This window comes from Heloderma suspectum, chromosome Z, assembly GCF_057233095.1.
Source record: "Heloderma suspectum isolate Gila_16-S chromosome Z, 16-S_ref, whole genome shotgun sequence".
NCBI lineage: Eukaryota > Metazoa > Chordata > Lepidosauria > Squamata > Helodermatidae > Heloderma > Heloderma suspectum.
In genome coordinates, this window is record NC_139476.1 from 13,997,757 (window position 1) to 14,013,707 (window position 15,951).

The 15,951-nt window shown below is 48.2% G+C and overlaps 1 protein-coding gene across 1 annotated transcript in view; it reads left to right on the plus strand.

Moving 5' to 3' along the window:
- The window catches only part of CERS1 (ceramide synthase 1), a 29,278-nt gene extending 15,158 nt beyond the window's left edge, over window positions 1-14,120 (plus strand). Inside the window, exons 2-7 of the mRNA XM_084826082.1 lie at window positions 1,193-1,352; window positions 3,583-3,763; window positions 6,227-6,388; window positions 8,265-8,412; window positions 10,088-10,221; window positions 13,575-14,120. Of these exons, the coding sequence (XP_084682208.1) occupies window positions 1,193-1,352; window positions 3,583-3,763; window positions 6,227-6,388; window positions 8,265-8,412; window positions 10,088-10,221; window positions 13,575-13,617 (828 nt within the window). The 3' untranslated portion in view covers window positions 13,618-14,120. The remainder of the gene's footprint in view (window positions 1-1,192; window positions 1,353-3,582; window positions 3,764-6,226; window positions 6,389-8,264; window positions 8,413-10,087; window positions 10,222-13,574) is intronic.
- Window positions 14,121-15,951: the final 1,831 nt, after the last annotated feature.

The window sequence follows — 15,951 nt, forward strand, 5'->3', positions numbered from 1 at the left end:
AACCTTTCAAGTCCTTGAAGAGCGCTATCCTATCTCCCCACAGTCTTCTCTTCTCAAGGCTCAACATGCCCAGTTCTTTCGGTCTCTCCTCATAGGGCTTTGTTTCCAGTCCCCTGATCCTCTTCGTTGCCCTCCTCTGAACCCAATTCCCCAGCAACTGGTATACATAGGCACACTGTCTCTGATATTGGAGGTAGCACATAGCCATCTTGACCAGTAGTCATAAATGAAAGGTTCAGCATTATCATAATACTGACAGTTCCAATACCTTATAAAATATATGGAGTTCCCCCACTTTGCACAAACAGAAGCGTTTACTGCCTGTGCAAAAGCAACTGTTAGATACAAGCCCTGTATGTTTTGTAGGGGGGGGTGTTTTGTGTATGTTTTGTGGGTGGGTTTTGTGTGTGTTTTAGTGTTTATTGTGTATGAGTTTATTGCTGTTGTTGAGCAATAAAAATCTGGTACAGTCAACAAAGCACTGGGGGAGGAAATGGTGAGCCCTTATTTGTGATATTCAGGTTGCATGCTGGTTTTTATATTACCAAAACGGCACCATCCATACACGCAAGAAGGAGCTATAAGCTTGTGAGAAACCAAGTAGAAATACAATGACCAACATTCTCTTCTTTTCGGCACCAGGTTAAAACTGCCCTCTTCTCTCAGGCATTTGGCAGCATATAAGGAGTCTCTTGATTGTCTCTGGCTGATTATTTTGAATTGCTTTAGATATATGTTGTTGTGTGTGTTATTTCTTCTATGTCATTACGTGAATGGTTTTGTATTTTATATAATGTATTTTAATGTATTTTAATGGTTTTTAATTTTTATGAACTGCCCAGAGAGCTTCGGCTATGGGGCGGTATAGAAATATAATAAATGAAATGAAATTTTAAAACTATGGGTTGTGGCAGGAACTGATCATAGGTCAGTGAGAACTGAGAACCCTCACTGGCTCTAGTGTACTGGAATGGAGTGGAATGGATTTTCCTGGAAGAGGACATAGCTGGCTGGCTGTAACCCTGAGCAGGAGCACTATATGCTGCAACATTTTGTTGCAGGACCCACTGCAACTATGCAATAGTGCTGTGTTCATACGCACACAGCCCTGTTGGAGAGTTCCGTGGCTGGGGGGAAAGTTAAACTACACAACGCTTCTGTGCTGATCTTGTCAGCCTTTCTTCTCTCGTAGCCTTTTGCCGAGTGGTGTCAGCTCCTCCCCAAGGATGCTGCCAAGATGCCCGAAAGTGCCTGGAAACTGGCCTTCTACACCATCTCCTGGTCCTATGGCGTCTACCTGCTCTTCTTCGCTGGCTACCCCTTTTTCTACGATCCCCCTTCTGTCTTTTACGGTAAGATAAGCAGTGTGTACGTGAGTAGGGGGGTGGCAGAGCTGGCTTTATTTTGGGAAATGTTTTGCCATTGGGTGGTTTCTTCAGTGGTACTTCTTTCAGCCCCAGGGGGCCGGAGAAGCTCTTGGGGGGTCACATTCTAGTGGTGGGTGGAACTAAGGCAAAAGAGGTGGGACCAGAAATACCAGCATATTTTCGCTTAAAACTCTTGGGAGAGACATTGCAGTTTTACAGAATGCAAAAGCAGGGAAACCATCAAAGGATCAGTGTTTGTGGGAAAAGGGGTAGGATTTTCTGAGATTCTGTGCCCCTGGTATACATCCATGTACAACAGCCTGGGGCTGTCATTTGGCTATGGTCTCATGTGACAGCACCCCCTTAACCTGGAAGAGGCAGGACGTGCAGTGTGAACTTTTTTGCCGTGTCCTTTGCCTGGGTTGGCTGCTCCATGGCAAGGGTGGTGGGTGCTTTCCCTCTCCTGTGGAAAGCCCCCCCCCCCCAATGCCTAATTTTGCCCCCAGGATGCTTAATTTTGTGCATACCCGGCTAGGGTGTCTATGCCAGCCACAGCAAAAAAGACTGCAAATGTTCTGAAATTTGGCCAATGTTTCTGGATTTGAGTTTTTAAAACTGCTTTTGAGATCCCGCCAGTGTCAGGTGTGAGTTAGTCCATCCTTTCCCAACCCGGAGCCCTCCAGATGTGGTGGCTGGGGATGACGGCAGTTGTAGTCCAAGATATCTGGAGGGCCCCAGGCTGGGAAGGCTGTGTTGTCTGTAAGCATCAAAGATAACAGAGGTTTATTATGGCCTTACCTTCTATGGACCGTAATGCCCTTCAGCCGCAGAAGTTTACCACATCATAAATCTGTTTAGTCTTCAAGAGGCCCCAAGGCATTTTTCTTTTTCTTGTTGCAAAGTAGAAGTAATGCGTAGTGGATTATAATTAGAATGTATTCAGTGATAATACGTGCTGTGTAAAAAAGAAATGTAAGAAAATCCATGTCCTGTAAATGGTATAAATCTGAAACAACAGATTTGTTGGGCATGAGTGGGTGGGATGCTTTACTGCCATCCTGGCTGGGGGATGATACGAGTTGTAGCCCAACACATCTGGAAAGCACCAGGTTGGGAAGTACGCTTCACTGTCTTAAATTTTTATTTTGAGTACCGGTTAACCCCTACACAACACCGTTTATCTTGGACGCATATTAATGTTTTCCAAAATGGGGGTCCGTCCCAGAATCCTAGTGTAACCAGATCACTGCAGCACCTACCAGTAACTCATCAATTCAGTCTGAAATCTCCATATTGGGACTGGGACTAAAACACACAACATCTGTCCTAATTTTGGGACTTTTGGGGGTGCCCAAGCCTAGCCCAGCCTTCCCCAACCTGGTGCATTCCAAATGTTTTTGACTCCAAGGTCCATCAGCCCCAGCCAATGCTGGGAGTTGTAGTCCAAAAGATCTGGAGGGCCATCAAGTTGAGGAAGGCTGACCTAGCCTGCCAAAAAGTTCTGGAAGACTCAAAAGCTTGCATGGTTTGGTGGAATTTCAGTTGGTTCTAAAATAAAAATATTGCCCACCAGTGGATTTTGGTGTGTTTGTTTCTGCCACCGCAGCAGTGCTCCCAAGTGGCCACAGTCTGGAATGCTCACACAGGATATCTGGCTTCTTGAGACCAGCTTACTATGGTCTTCTTCACACGGAGCTTTTATCCTGCTGCTGAGATTGTTTACTCACGGAATTTTGCGGGCCCTTTAGATGTTGTGAACCTCAAGGGTGCCTCTCGCACTAAATGACCTTCATTCTATTTTTTAAAAGATTGGAGATAATGAGCTATCAAATCACAGCGCTTGAGTTCCCTCTGAAAAGAGGAAATCCCACAATAAGAGGAGCTAGACCACGTCGCCATCTAGTGGCTGTATACTGAAACATATGGAAGACTCAGATAAGGGGGAAAAGCGGGGAGGGAAGCGTGTGTCAAGGGAGTCCATCATGATCCTTCATTTAAAACAGAAGCAGAAAGCCCCATTTTAAATGCAGGATCTGGGGCTGACGTAGAGGGGTCCATGTCTTTGATCTCTACTGTGACTTTGAGGGACAGTGAGAATGCTGGAGTTTCCAATCTTTCGGGGGGGGGGGTGTGTGTTAAAGGACAGCCTCTTTCCTGGAATGGCGTTGGTTCCGTTGGGTTGACGTGGCCCATTTCTTTCTGCACGCCTCTCCAGATTGGAAGAAGGGGATGGAGGTGCCGGCGGATATCGCAACGGCCTACCTGATGCAATGCAGCTTTTACGGCCACTCCATCTACGCCACCCTCTACATGGACGCCTGGCGCAAGGACTCGGTCGTCATGCTCATCCACCATGTGGTCACTCTGATGCTAATTGCGTTCTCCTACATGTTCAGGTACACCCCTGCGTGCACCTCTGCTCCCTGCCTCTCTTTGCTGGCTGAGCTTCTGCGAGGTCGCGGAATGTTCACAAATATTCTTTGCGCTGGTGGTGGGGTGGGGGAGAGAGGTGGTCCGTGTGCCACTCTGAAAATCGTACAACTACTTTGGGGACAGCGGACGTGGAATTTGGCCACCGGGGGAAAGGGTAGGTTTCTAGGGACCAGATGGATGGGATGTTGCACAGTAATGGGTAAGGAAGTTTGAATTTTGCCTGTGGATTCTAGATAATCAATTGCATCTTTGGCCTACAACAGGGGTGTTGATCTCATGCCTGTGGGCCAAATCCTGGCACCCCCCAGGTTTCCCCAGATGGCCACGCCCCTTTCCCTGATTTTTTTGATGTTTTCAATTGTTTGATGTTTTCCCAGATTTTGTGCAGTTTTTCCCCTGTTCTGAAAGATTGAAATGCCTCTCTTAAGGCTTAGTTACTGGCAGGAAGGGCTTTGAGGTGCAATCCTATGCATGCTTAGACAGAAAAAAGTCCTACCACTCCCAGCATGCCCCAGCCAGCCATTCTGGCTGGGCCATGCTGGGAGTGGTAGGACTTTGTTTCTGTCTAAACATCTTTGTTTAGACTTTGTTTCTGTCTAAAGCCTTTAAGCTATAATATGCTAGGTGTTTGTGTATTTTTGGCCCCACGCCTTTTTTCCTTTAGCCCCGCCCACCACTGGAACACAGCCCTCCCCCCCCCCCAGCTTCTCTGAAATAAAATCTGACCCTCAGGCCGAAAGAGGTTCCCCACCCCTTTCCTACAAGGTTCCTAGATTTTGATTCTGATTCTGAATTAAACACAGAGCTCATGCCTGCGTGTAATTTGTTTGGACGACAGCCCTTTGCCTCACTCCCATTTTACAGTGGAGAAACTGAGACCAATGGAGAAATCCTCTTGGAAGTTGTGGGCAGTGTGTGTGTGGGGGGGGGGAGGTGAAATGAGGTGGGCTTGTTTTGGTCCTCTTCCCACATGGAATAAACTAAGCAAGACTTAAATTTGTAAAGATACCTTTGCAATTTATTTGTAAACGTTCTCTTGGGGAGGTTTAGTTTCTGCTTTTGGTAACCTCCTGTCCAGACACAGATGACTGTCGCACTTCACACAGCTTCAGAAACATCACAAGCTTCTAGCTCAGAGGTGTTGAACCTCTTTCAATTGGAGGGCCAAATTCCATTTTAGAGAAGCTCTTGGGGGCCACATTCCTGTGGTGGGCAGGGCCAAAGGCAAATGGGGCAAGGCCAAGAACACCAGCATATTTGGATCTCTACAGCAGCCTAAAATCTCACATTTAAGATGGGGCTTTCTGCTTCCATTTTAAATGCAGGATCATGACAGACTTCTTTTACACGCGCTTCTCCCCTGACACCGCCTCTCCTTTTCCCTTATCTGAGTCTTCCATATGTTTCATTTTACAGCCACTAGATGGTGCTGTGGTCTAGCTCCTCTTATTGCAGTTTTTTCGTCTTTTCATGGAGGGAACTCAAGCGGAACTCAACCGCTGTAATTTGATAGCTCATTATCTCCAGTCTTTAAAAAAAAATGCAATAGAAGTCATTTTGTGCTGGAGTCGCCCTGGAGTCTGACGACGCCATCAAAAGGACCCGCAGACCTCCATGAGTGAGCAATCTCAGTAGTGGGATAAAAGCTCAGTATGAAGAAGCCCTAAAGCTCTTAACTGCCAGTAACTGAAGAGAAGCATCTCAGCCTTTCAGAATGGGGAAAAGCTGGGAAACCACCAAACGATGGGTAGTTGGGAGGGAGGGCATAGAGCCATGAGAAGGGGATATGGTTCCCTGAGGTTCTATAAATTGATTGAGGTTCTGCACCTCTGATCTAGCCCAAATATTGACCTGGATCACATGTAATGACAACCCATGGTTTAATTAACCCATGGGTTGTTGCCTTACCGAGAGCTTACCCATGATTTGGCTGCCAGACAGTTGAGTAAATCCCGGGTTGTTTCTTCAGTTCCAGGGTTGTTTGGTTCCTGCCCCTTTCCTCCGTGTATTCCACGTGTCTTTGCGGCACTGTAGTATTGGCACGTAATGGTGATGGATTTTTTCACCACTGTTGCCCTGGTGCCTCTGTAGCCTGGTGAAACAACCCACGAACAACCCATAGTTTGGGTTTACCCGTAATGACAACTCGTGGTTTACACAACCACAGTTCCCAACCCAACAACAAGCCATGGGTTCTCATCGTGGGTTGTTCATGTTTAACAACCCACACTTAACTCATCATGCTGGGTTCACACAACATGACAACCCATAGCAGGGGTTGTTCTATCACAGCTTGTCGTGTTGTGTGAGCTCAGTCATTGCCTACTCCGGCTGGCAGCAACTTGAGATGGTGGGGATTGAACTGGAGACTACTGAATTCTGCCCCTTCGCCACATTCTCCCCCTCCTTCCCACCCTGCCGTGCAGGTACCACAACGTGGGGATTCTCGTGCTGTTCCTCCATGACATCAGCGACGTGCAGCTGGAGTTCACCAAGCTCAATGTCTACTTCAAGAACCGCGGCGGGGCCTACCACCGCCTCAACGACATCATCTCCAATGCTGGCTGCGTCTCCTTCAGTGTCAGCTGGTGAGTTCGGCTGAACCTGACACCCCATCTGTCCCACGTCATTCTGCCATCTGGAGGGGTTGGGCAGGGTCCCCAAATCTACTGGAGCCTTCCCCAACCTGTTGCTCTCTAGAAGTTTTGGCCTTCATCTCCCATCAGCCCCAGCCGATGAGGGACGCTGGGAGTTGTGTAGGAAGGTACTTGCCAAGGGCGAGTAACCAGTGCCTCCAGGTAACCACCCGCTAGCACTAACTCTATTTGGATTAAAAGAGAGGTTTTGAGTTTTGGAGCTCAGACCCCATGTCTACTTTGTACATTGGTTCTTGGGCATGTTACTTTTCTTTTTAGCCTCACTAGTTTGTTTTATATAGAAAACGTCTATTTCTGCTTCATTGACTACGCTCCAGCCTTTGATTGTGGGGATCACAACAAACCGTGGCAAATTCTTAAAGAGATGGGAGTACCAGACCACCTTACCTGTCTCCTGAGAAACCTGTACGAGGGTCAAGAAGCAACAGTAAGAACCAGACATGGAACAACCGATTGGTTCCAAATTGGGAAAGGAGTACGACAAGGCTGTATATTGTTGCCCTGGTTATTTAACTTATATGCAGAGTATATCTTGAGAAACGCCGGGTTGGATGAATCACAGGTCAGAATTAAGATTGCCGGGAGAATTATCAACAACCTCAGATACGCAGGCGATACCACCCTAATGGCAGAAAGCGAAGAGGATCTCAAGAGCCTCTTGTTGAGGGTGAAAGAGGAGAGTGCAAAAGCTGGTTTGAAACTCAACATTAAAAAAACTAAGATCATGGCATCTGGCCCCATCACTTCCTGGCATATAGAAGGGGAAGAAATGGAAGCAATGACAGATTTTATTTTCTTGAGCTCCAAGATCACCACAGACGGTGACTGTAGCCATGAAATTAAAAGACGCTTGCTCCTTGGGAGGAAAGCTATGGCACACCTAGACAGCATAGCAAGAAGCAGAGACATCACCTTGCCGACAAAGGTCCGTCTAATCAAAGCTATGGTTTTCCCAGTAGCAACGTATGGCTGTGAGAGCTGGACTATAAGGAAGGCTGAGCGCCGAAGAATCGATGCTTTCGAACTGTGGTGCTGGAGAAGACTCTTACGAGTCCCCTGGACTGCAAGGAGGTCCAATCAGTCCATCCTAAAGGAAATCAACCCTGAGTGCTCATTGGAAGGACAGATCCTGAAGCTGAAGCTCAAATATTTTGGCCACCTAATGCGAAGAGAAAACTCCCTGGAAAAGACCCTGATGCTGGGAAAGACTGAAGGCAAAAGGAGAAGGGGACGGCAGAGGATGAGATGGCTAGATAGCATCACCGATGCAATGAATATGAACCTGAGCACACTCCGGGAGAGAGCGGAGGACAGGAAAACCTGGCGTGCTATGGTCCATGGGGTCATGAAGAGTCGGACACGACTGAACAACTGAAGAACAACAACAACAACTTTGTTTTCTGGGAAATGTGTGTTCTGGGACCGGTCATGGCCACCATAGCAGCCATTTTATGAATGGGCAAGCCTCTACCCATGGCAGCCATTTTGTGAGAGTGCCCATGCCAAATGTTCCCACCAACCCAAAAAGATTAGGGAGGCCTGAGTTAGATTAATAGATTAAAAAAAACAACAACAACAAGAACAAGAACAACCAATAAAGTATCTGATGAGGCAATGCATTTTAAAATGATAATTATTTTTAATATAAAAGAGGTTTTCTTAAACTGAAATAACTGCGCCAGCGTGGTGTATCGTAGAGCAGAATTGCCCAACTGGGTGTCCTCCGGATGTGTTGGACAAGGCTGAATAGACACGTAGTTTGACCCTGGTATAAGTCCGCTTCCGATCTTTTCTTTCCTCCTGCCAGGTTCTGGTTCCGCCTATACTGGTTCCCCCTCAAGGTGCTCTACGCCACCTGTCACACCAGCCTGCGGTCTGTCCCCAACATTCCTTTTTACTTCTTCTTCAACACTTTGCTGTTGGTCCTCATGTTAATGAATATCTATTGGTTCCTGGTAAGTAGCTGGCAGTGGCTGGCATCCCTTCTCCCCTGATCCGAGTAGGCCCGGCCAATATGGGGACCAGCGCCTTTTGGAAGTGTAGCACTGCAACTTGCTTAAAGTCCTTTCTTTTCTTTTTAAATCGATCGATCAGTCGTATTAATTTTAGTCATTTCTAACTGATCGATCAGTTTCAATATCTGTGAGTTTGCATTGTGAGTAAAACCAATATTTCTGAAGCGAAAAGCATGCTTATTTACTTATTTAGTACACACCTCTATCCCCCTTTGTCCAGTGAGCTCAGGGCAAAATACATGGTTCTACCTCTCCCCGGTGTTGGTTTATTTATGTTATTTGTTATTATATTTCTATCCTGGCATTTTGTCCTCTTGCAAGTATCCCAAGGGGGCTTACATGATCCTCCTTCTCTCCATTTTATCCTCACAACAAGCCTGTGAGGTAGGTTAGGCTGAGAGTCTGTGACTGCCCCAAAGTCACCCAGTGAGCTTCATGGCCGAGAGAGGACTAGAACCCGGGTTTCCCTAGTACAGGTCCAACTCTCTAACCATTACATGCACTGGCTCTCCCGGGAGTAAGCCCACTGAAGTGAGGTACATTAGGCAGGTATGTTAGCTAGCGGGAGAGACTGAGTGACTGGTCTGAGGTGAGGGTTGTGGCTGAGTGAGGATTTGAACCCACTTCTCTCCAGTCCTGTGACACACACACCAGTTGCAGCCAGCATCATCTTAGAAGAGCCATGTTCCTTCTAAGACGATGCAGTCTGTCACCCCATGAAGCAGGGAGCTCATTTAATTTTAGCTGATTAAAAGTTTTCCTTTTTAAAAAGCAGTTGACCCGCTGAATTATGTAGCAGTGCTCCCTCCAGGATTTGGGGGCCTCTGTTTTTGCTGGGGTCATTTTGGTTCTAGCCAGCATCCTCAGCTTCAGAATGGTGGGTCTGTTATATGCAAACTCGATAGAATATATGTAAATAGAGTGGAGCCACGATATCGGAAAGCTCACAGTTTGGATTCTCGCCTCTGAAGTGAACTCACTTAGGGCGCAATCCTATGCATGTTTAGGCGGGAAAAAATCCTACAACTCCCAGCATGCCCTTGGCTGGGGCATGCTGGGAGTTGTAGGACCTTTTTCCCGTCTAAACATGCATAGGATTGCACTCTAAGTGGCTTTCGGCCTTGCTTCTCCTCTTAGCAGTATGCAGGCAATAACTCGATCTACTTAAAGCAGGGGTGTGGAATCTCTCAGTCTGAGGGCTGAATTTCACTTCCAAGAAGTTCTTGGGGGCCGCATCCCAGTGGTGGGCGGGGTAAAAGACAAAAGGGGGCGGGGTCAGGAAAACCAGCACCTTGTAGATTGCAGCTCTTCCTGCTAGGAACTCAGCCTTTCGAGAGGCACGTTAAGCTTTTAGAATGGGGGGGGGGGAACTGCCAAGAGCTGGGAAACCACAAAAGGATCAGTGGTTGGGGAAAGGGGGTTGCAGCCCTCTGAGGAACAACCGAGGGCACGACTTGTTCCCTGGCGGGAGGTTCTGCACTGCTGACCTACAGGGTGGATACAAACTGAGGTAAAGAAGGAAAAAATTGTGTTTTAAGTCAAGTGGCCCTGAAGATTTGTGGGCAAATGTGTGATCTGGCAAACTGATTTGCCCCTCTGCCTTTTCTCTCTGCAGTACATCATCCTCTTCGTGGCAAAGGTGTTGCTGGGGCAAGTGCGAGAGGTGAACGACGTGAGAGAATATGATGTCGATGCAGCTTCCAAGAAGAAAGATGGAGAGCTTCACATCCCCAGCTCCTGGAAGGAGGGGTAAAGATGCCAGGAGGAGAGGAGGGAGAAAAGAAGGGTTTCTATTCAGGCCAACACACCCAGTATCCTGCTTCCAGCAGTGGGCAGCCAGGTGCTGCTTGGAGGCCTAACAAGCAGGGCATGACGCCGACAGGCCTTTCCTGCCAGTTAGCCCCAAGAAACTGGCATTTGGGGCTAAAACTTGGGTGCCCTATTTAGCAATCATGGCTATTTATGTATTTATTTATAGTATTTTTATCCCGCTTCTTAGCCAAAAAGTCTCCCAAATGTGACTTGCGTACAATTTGTAAAACAAGGTGGTCCCTGCCCCTGTAGGCTTCCAATCTTAAAAAGACACAACACACAAGGAAAAGGGGAAGGGGAGGGAAGAGGAAAACAATTTTTTTTTTAGCAGAACTGGTGGAATGGCCTGGCTTCCCTTGTCATCTCCCTCACTGTAGAACCATAATAATAGGAGAACGACCCTCCATAAGGATCGCCTGGCTGGGATTGGTCTGTCCTGCCCAGTGTCCTTTTTTCCAATTGTCGGCAGCGTGAAGCCCAGAAGTAGAGTGGGGAAACCACAGGCCTCCGCTGCAGTTTGCCTCCCACCTCTCTAGCATCGGAGAATGTGGAGGTTTTGCTCAGCTCTCAAAGAGCTACCTTTGGCCTGAAAAGGAAGGAAGCTGAGGGGGGTAATCGAGCTGGCTGTGGAGGTGAGGGAGCCTTGCCCAATCTGCATCACTCCAGATGTGTTGGACTGCAGTTCCCATCTGCACGTTGGGGGAGGCTGGCTTACAGAATCCAGACTTGGCCTGAATCCCCCACAGAATCATAGAATAGTAGGGTTGGAAAGGGCCTTCAAGATGTCAGGAGCGCCCTAGTGGTCTCTTTCAGTACACTCCAATAGCCAACTCAAGACACAGACGAAACGATTCTTTTCAAGGCTTTAATCCTTTTACAACTTAATGACTCTTCCAGATGCTAATCACCAGCGACTAAGCAATGAACAGCAGAGTAGCCTATGCTCCGGGTAGCCAGTTGATCCCTGTTTGAAGGAGAATCACTTGAAGACCCTGAACTTATGGGCTAGGGAGAGATCCTCCCTCTTTCCCTTGGGTCCATGGGAGGTGGCCATGGCTTGCGTGCCAAACGGGCGCTACGCCTCCTTTCCGCACCCTCCATCGCTCGTCGCTCCCTGCGTCTGCGTCGAGCATCTAGCAAACCCCCCTCCCGCACTTGCTCACTGCCAGGGTCACTATCTATCTCAGGAATGCCGGCAGGAGGAATCTCTGCCAGCTGGTGTGCCTGTGAAGGATGAGCTGGCTCCTCTCCCACGGATTGCTGATCCTCCTCAGAATCAGAACTGCTCTGGGGTTCTATTGGCTCAGTTTCCACCCTGACACAAGACCACCGAGTCCAACCCCCTGCTCAGTGCAGGAATCCAAGTCAGAGCATCCCGGACAGGTGGCTGTCCAGCCTCGTCTTCTTGAATGCCTCCAGTGTGGGAGAGCCCACCGCCTCCCTAGGCAATTGGTTCCATTGTCCTATTGCTCTAACAGGAAGTTTTTCCTGATGTTCAGCCAGAATCTGGCCTCCTGCAGCTTGAGCCCATTCTTCCGTGTCCTGCACTCTGGGATGATGGAGAAGAGATCCCGGCCTTCCTGTCTGTGACAACCTTCCAAGTCCTTGCAGAGCGCTATCCTATCTCCCCTCAGTCTTCTCTCCTCAAGGCTAAACATGCCCAGTTCAACCAGTCTCTCCTCGTAGGGCTTTGTTTCCAGTCCTCTGATCATCCTCATCGCCCTCTCCAGCTTTTCTGCATCCTTGTGTCCGTTACCCCAGAGAACCTGCTCTGTCATGAGCCTGCTTGAATCCATCAGCCAGAGTGCGGGGCTTGGATGTGATATGCTGCTGTTCCATTCCCCCATGGCTACAAGAGCAATGCTGGGCAGTCACGGGCAAGCCGCGCTGTCTCTCACACTCGCAGCCTAACTTACCTCTCAAGGTTGTTGTAAGGCTAACTGCCACTTGCCGGAGGAAGGAAATGGATCAAAACAACAACAAAGAGGGTTTTTGTGGTGCCTTAAAGACTAAACAAATTTGTTAGGGCCTAAGCTTTCATGGACGCTGTTCACCTTCACCCAGTATCTGTGAAAGCTTCTGCCATAACAAAAGACTTTAAGGTGCCACAAAAGTCTTTGTTGTTTTTGGTGCAACAGATTAAAAAGGCTACCCCTCTGGGAATTGTACTATAAATATATATTTTAACTTATTCAGTAATTTTTTTAAAGCACATGTCTGTGTAATTTGAACAGCATCCCCTAAAATTTTCTTCATTTCATTTATGTCTTACATTTCTCCCTTCCAGGAGCTTAAGATGGTATCCAGTATTCTTTCCTCCTCCATTCCCTGATTTTATCCTCACAACAACCCTGTGAGGCAGTTTAGGCAGACAGTGTGAGTGACCCACAGTCCCTGAGCAGGGATTTGAACCCAGGCCTCCCCGCCCCTAGGCTGACAGTCTCACTGCTTCACCACCCCAAAACGATTTTCTGGAATTCACTTCCACAAGATGTAGTGATGGCCACCTACTCAGATGGCTTTAGAAACAGGTTTAAGCAAATTCCTGGAGAAGGCTATCAATGGCTACTAGTCCATAGATAGCCATGTCCTACTTCAGTGCCAGAGGCAGTGAGCCTATGCACACCAGTTGCTGGGGAACATGGGTGGGGGGGTGCTGTTGCACTCATGCCCTGCTTGTGGGTTTCCTATGGGCAGCTGGTTGGCTGGACTAGATGGACCCTTTGTCTGATCAAGCAGGGCTCTTCTGAGAACCAGTGTGGTGTAGTGGCGAGAGCGTTGGACTGGGAGCTGGGAGATCCGGGTTCTAGTCCCCTCTCGGCCACGGACGTTCACTGGGTGACTTTGGGCCAGTCACAGACTCTCAGCCCAACCCACCTCACAGGGTTGTTGTTGTGAGGATAAAATGGAGAGGAGGGGGATAATGTATGGCGCCTTAGGTTCCTTAAGGAGGAAAAAAGGCAGGATATAAACGTAATAAATAAAATAAAATAAAATGTTCTTACGTACTTATTTTGTTTTGTGATGGGATAAGTAAAGGGTTACATGGGAGCCGACCCTGCCCCTTCTCACGCCAGTCCTCGAGACTTGGACCCCTTGTTTCTGCATGGCTGTACCCCCTTTGTTTGCATAGCCACGTCCTGGGGTGTGTGTCACACTGGGGTGTGTGTCACACTGGGGTGTGTGTCACACTGGGGTGTGACAGAATGGTGTGAGCTGCTCCTTTTATATTGATGGTCATCTCTCTCTCTCTCTCTCTCTCTCTCTCTCTCTCTCTCCCCCTCCCATAGTAAACATTTGAAGAATGGGCTTGTCAAAGACAAACGGTTATAAACGGAACCCGCTGGTCCACCACGAAGCAGCTCGCGAGGGACCTGCAAGGACGTCCGTCGTTCGAACCCCTGCCTGCTTGGACAGCCACAGAAGGAGAATTGGCACCCCCACCCCGCAGCCCCCCACGTTGAGACCTAGAGCTGGTGGGAGCGGGGGAAACATTGGCTGGCGACTCGTGGGGTCCTCTCGAGTTTGTTTTGAGTTGGGGCTCCGCTGACATTATACAGTGGGTTTGGAATTGTTGGGAGGCCCGTGGAATTGTGTTTTCTCTGCATCACTAAGCTTGGAACAGATGCTAGCACCTTCCAACCTTTGGCAGTTCAGTGGGCCCGGCAGAAAAAGCCCCACACCAAGGGCGGGGGGAAGTATCTTCTCTCCCAACTTCCCCTCCATTGGCACACTGGCCTTGCGAAGACCAGCTCTTCCCTGCACGGGGCCTTCTTTGAGATGGGCCCAAGAGGGTAGAATGGCTTCCCTCCATTGGCTCTCGTCTCCAGAGTCCTGATTGGTCTGAAAAATGGGAGGGAGTCCTGTTGGAAGCTCCAGACAGCCAGTCAGAGGAGAGGAAAAGCATATGTGTGAATCAATGAAATTTTCAGCCCCGTGGGTTGTGGAGCTGATGCAGTCCATCACCCCTGGTTTAAATACATTTCTGGATAGGTCTGGTTGGGCAAGGTAAAAGGGTGTCGTTTCTCTTCTCTCAGGGTGCGCATTTTTCCCCCTCCTACTTGTTACATGTGAAGTTTTTTTAATGTTTTAAAAAGAAAGTGAGCAGGGTTGGGGAAAGAGATGGAAGGAGATAATCCCAGTTGTCTGTTTATATATAAATAGTTGTGACCTACCATGACTTTCTGCCCCTGTGGCGGTAAGCCTGGCTAACAACAGAGTAGAACCTCCTTGTTTGGATGCAGTCTACCTGCAAGTACTGTACCATTGCATGCAACAGGAAAGCGAGAATGAGAGCCTGTCAAAGAGCTAGGTGGTCCCATAATTGGAGGGGGATGCAGTGACAGGCGGCTGATTTTCGAGGGTGTCATTTGAAGTGTCGGCTGATATTTTACACCAAAACGGGAGCCTTCAAGGACATTTTGTTAAACATGATCCAGGTCACCAAATTCTAGGTTCTCCTGTCTCCCACCTACTCCCTGCCCCCGAAACCTGTCCTTTGGGGAAGTCGGTTGCCATATGTGGGATTATAAATGGTATTCATTATATTTTTATCTTACCGAGCCTCCAACAAGGTCAACAGCAATGTACAAAGTTTTCTCCCTCCACAGCTTTATCCTAACACCAACCCTTGGTGACAGGCCCGGGGTCACCTTCACAGTTCAGTGGAGATGTGAATTTGCATCTCCCTGGCCCTAAACCAGCGCTCTGGCTGCTACAGTGACCGGCAGCAAATGATCGTGGCACAACTTGGTAGGAGTCTGTACACAGCGCTGCTGATGTCCCGCCCTGCCTGGCATTTTCCCCACACACATGTACAAAACCTCTGCACCCCAGGGAAAAGAGAAGAAGGTGAGCATGGGTGGTTGCAGGAATGCTTTTTGGGCTGGAAGGAAGTAATGCCCAATGGGTGGAGGCAAGACCCTGGGGTCCCAATGTGCTTCTGGTGCACGTTAAAAAGAGCCCCCTCAACTTTACTTAGTGATGTAGGGCTGCAAGATGTAGAACAGGTTTCCCCAACCTGGTGCGCCTTTCAGGTGTTTTGCACTCCCAACTCCCATCAGCCAGCATAGCCAGGGATTATGGTAGTTGTAGTCCAAAGCATCTGTAATGTTGGGGAAGGCTGCTTAGGTAGATGAGGAAGGTGAGTAACACAGACAAGGAGCTGCAGAGCTGCAAAGAAAACTGACATATAAAATGGGTGTCCCCTTGTTCAAATCGTGTCTCTGCCATGGATCAGGGCCGTCTCTCGCCCTCACTCTTCTTTATCATTAGAGATGTAAAACATCTGGAAATGTCGAGGCCATGGGGGAAAAAGTGTGAGTCTTTTTCAGGAAAAAAAAAGGAAATTTGGGGGGAAATGGAAAAATAAGCGATACATTTTTTTAGCACTGTTTACAGATCTAAAGTCACTTTGTTGCTTTAAGGCAGCCTTCTCCAACTTGGTGCCCTCCAGATATTTTGGACTTTAGTTCCCATCAGCCTCAGGCAGCATGGCCAGTGGTCAGGAATGCTGGGCACTGTAGTCCAAAACATCCGGAGGGTGCCAGGTTGGGGCAGGCTGCTTTAGGAACTTAAAGCAGCCTTTCTGTTCCTGAAGTTATTTTATGTATGACTTAGTTTGCCCATGAAATGGTCATCATGTTTTAAAACTTTTAAAAGTAAACT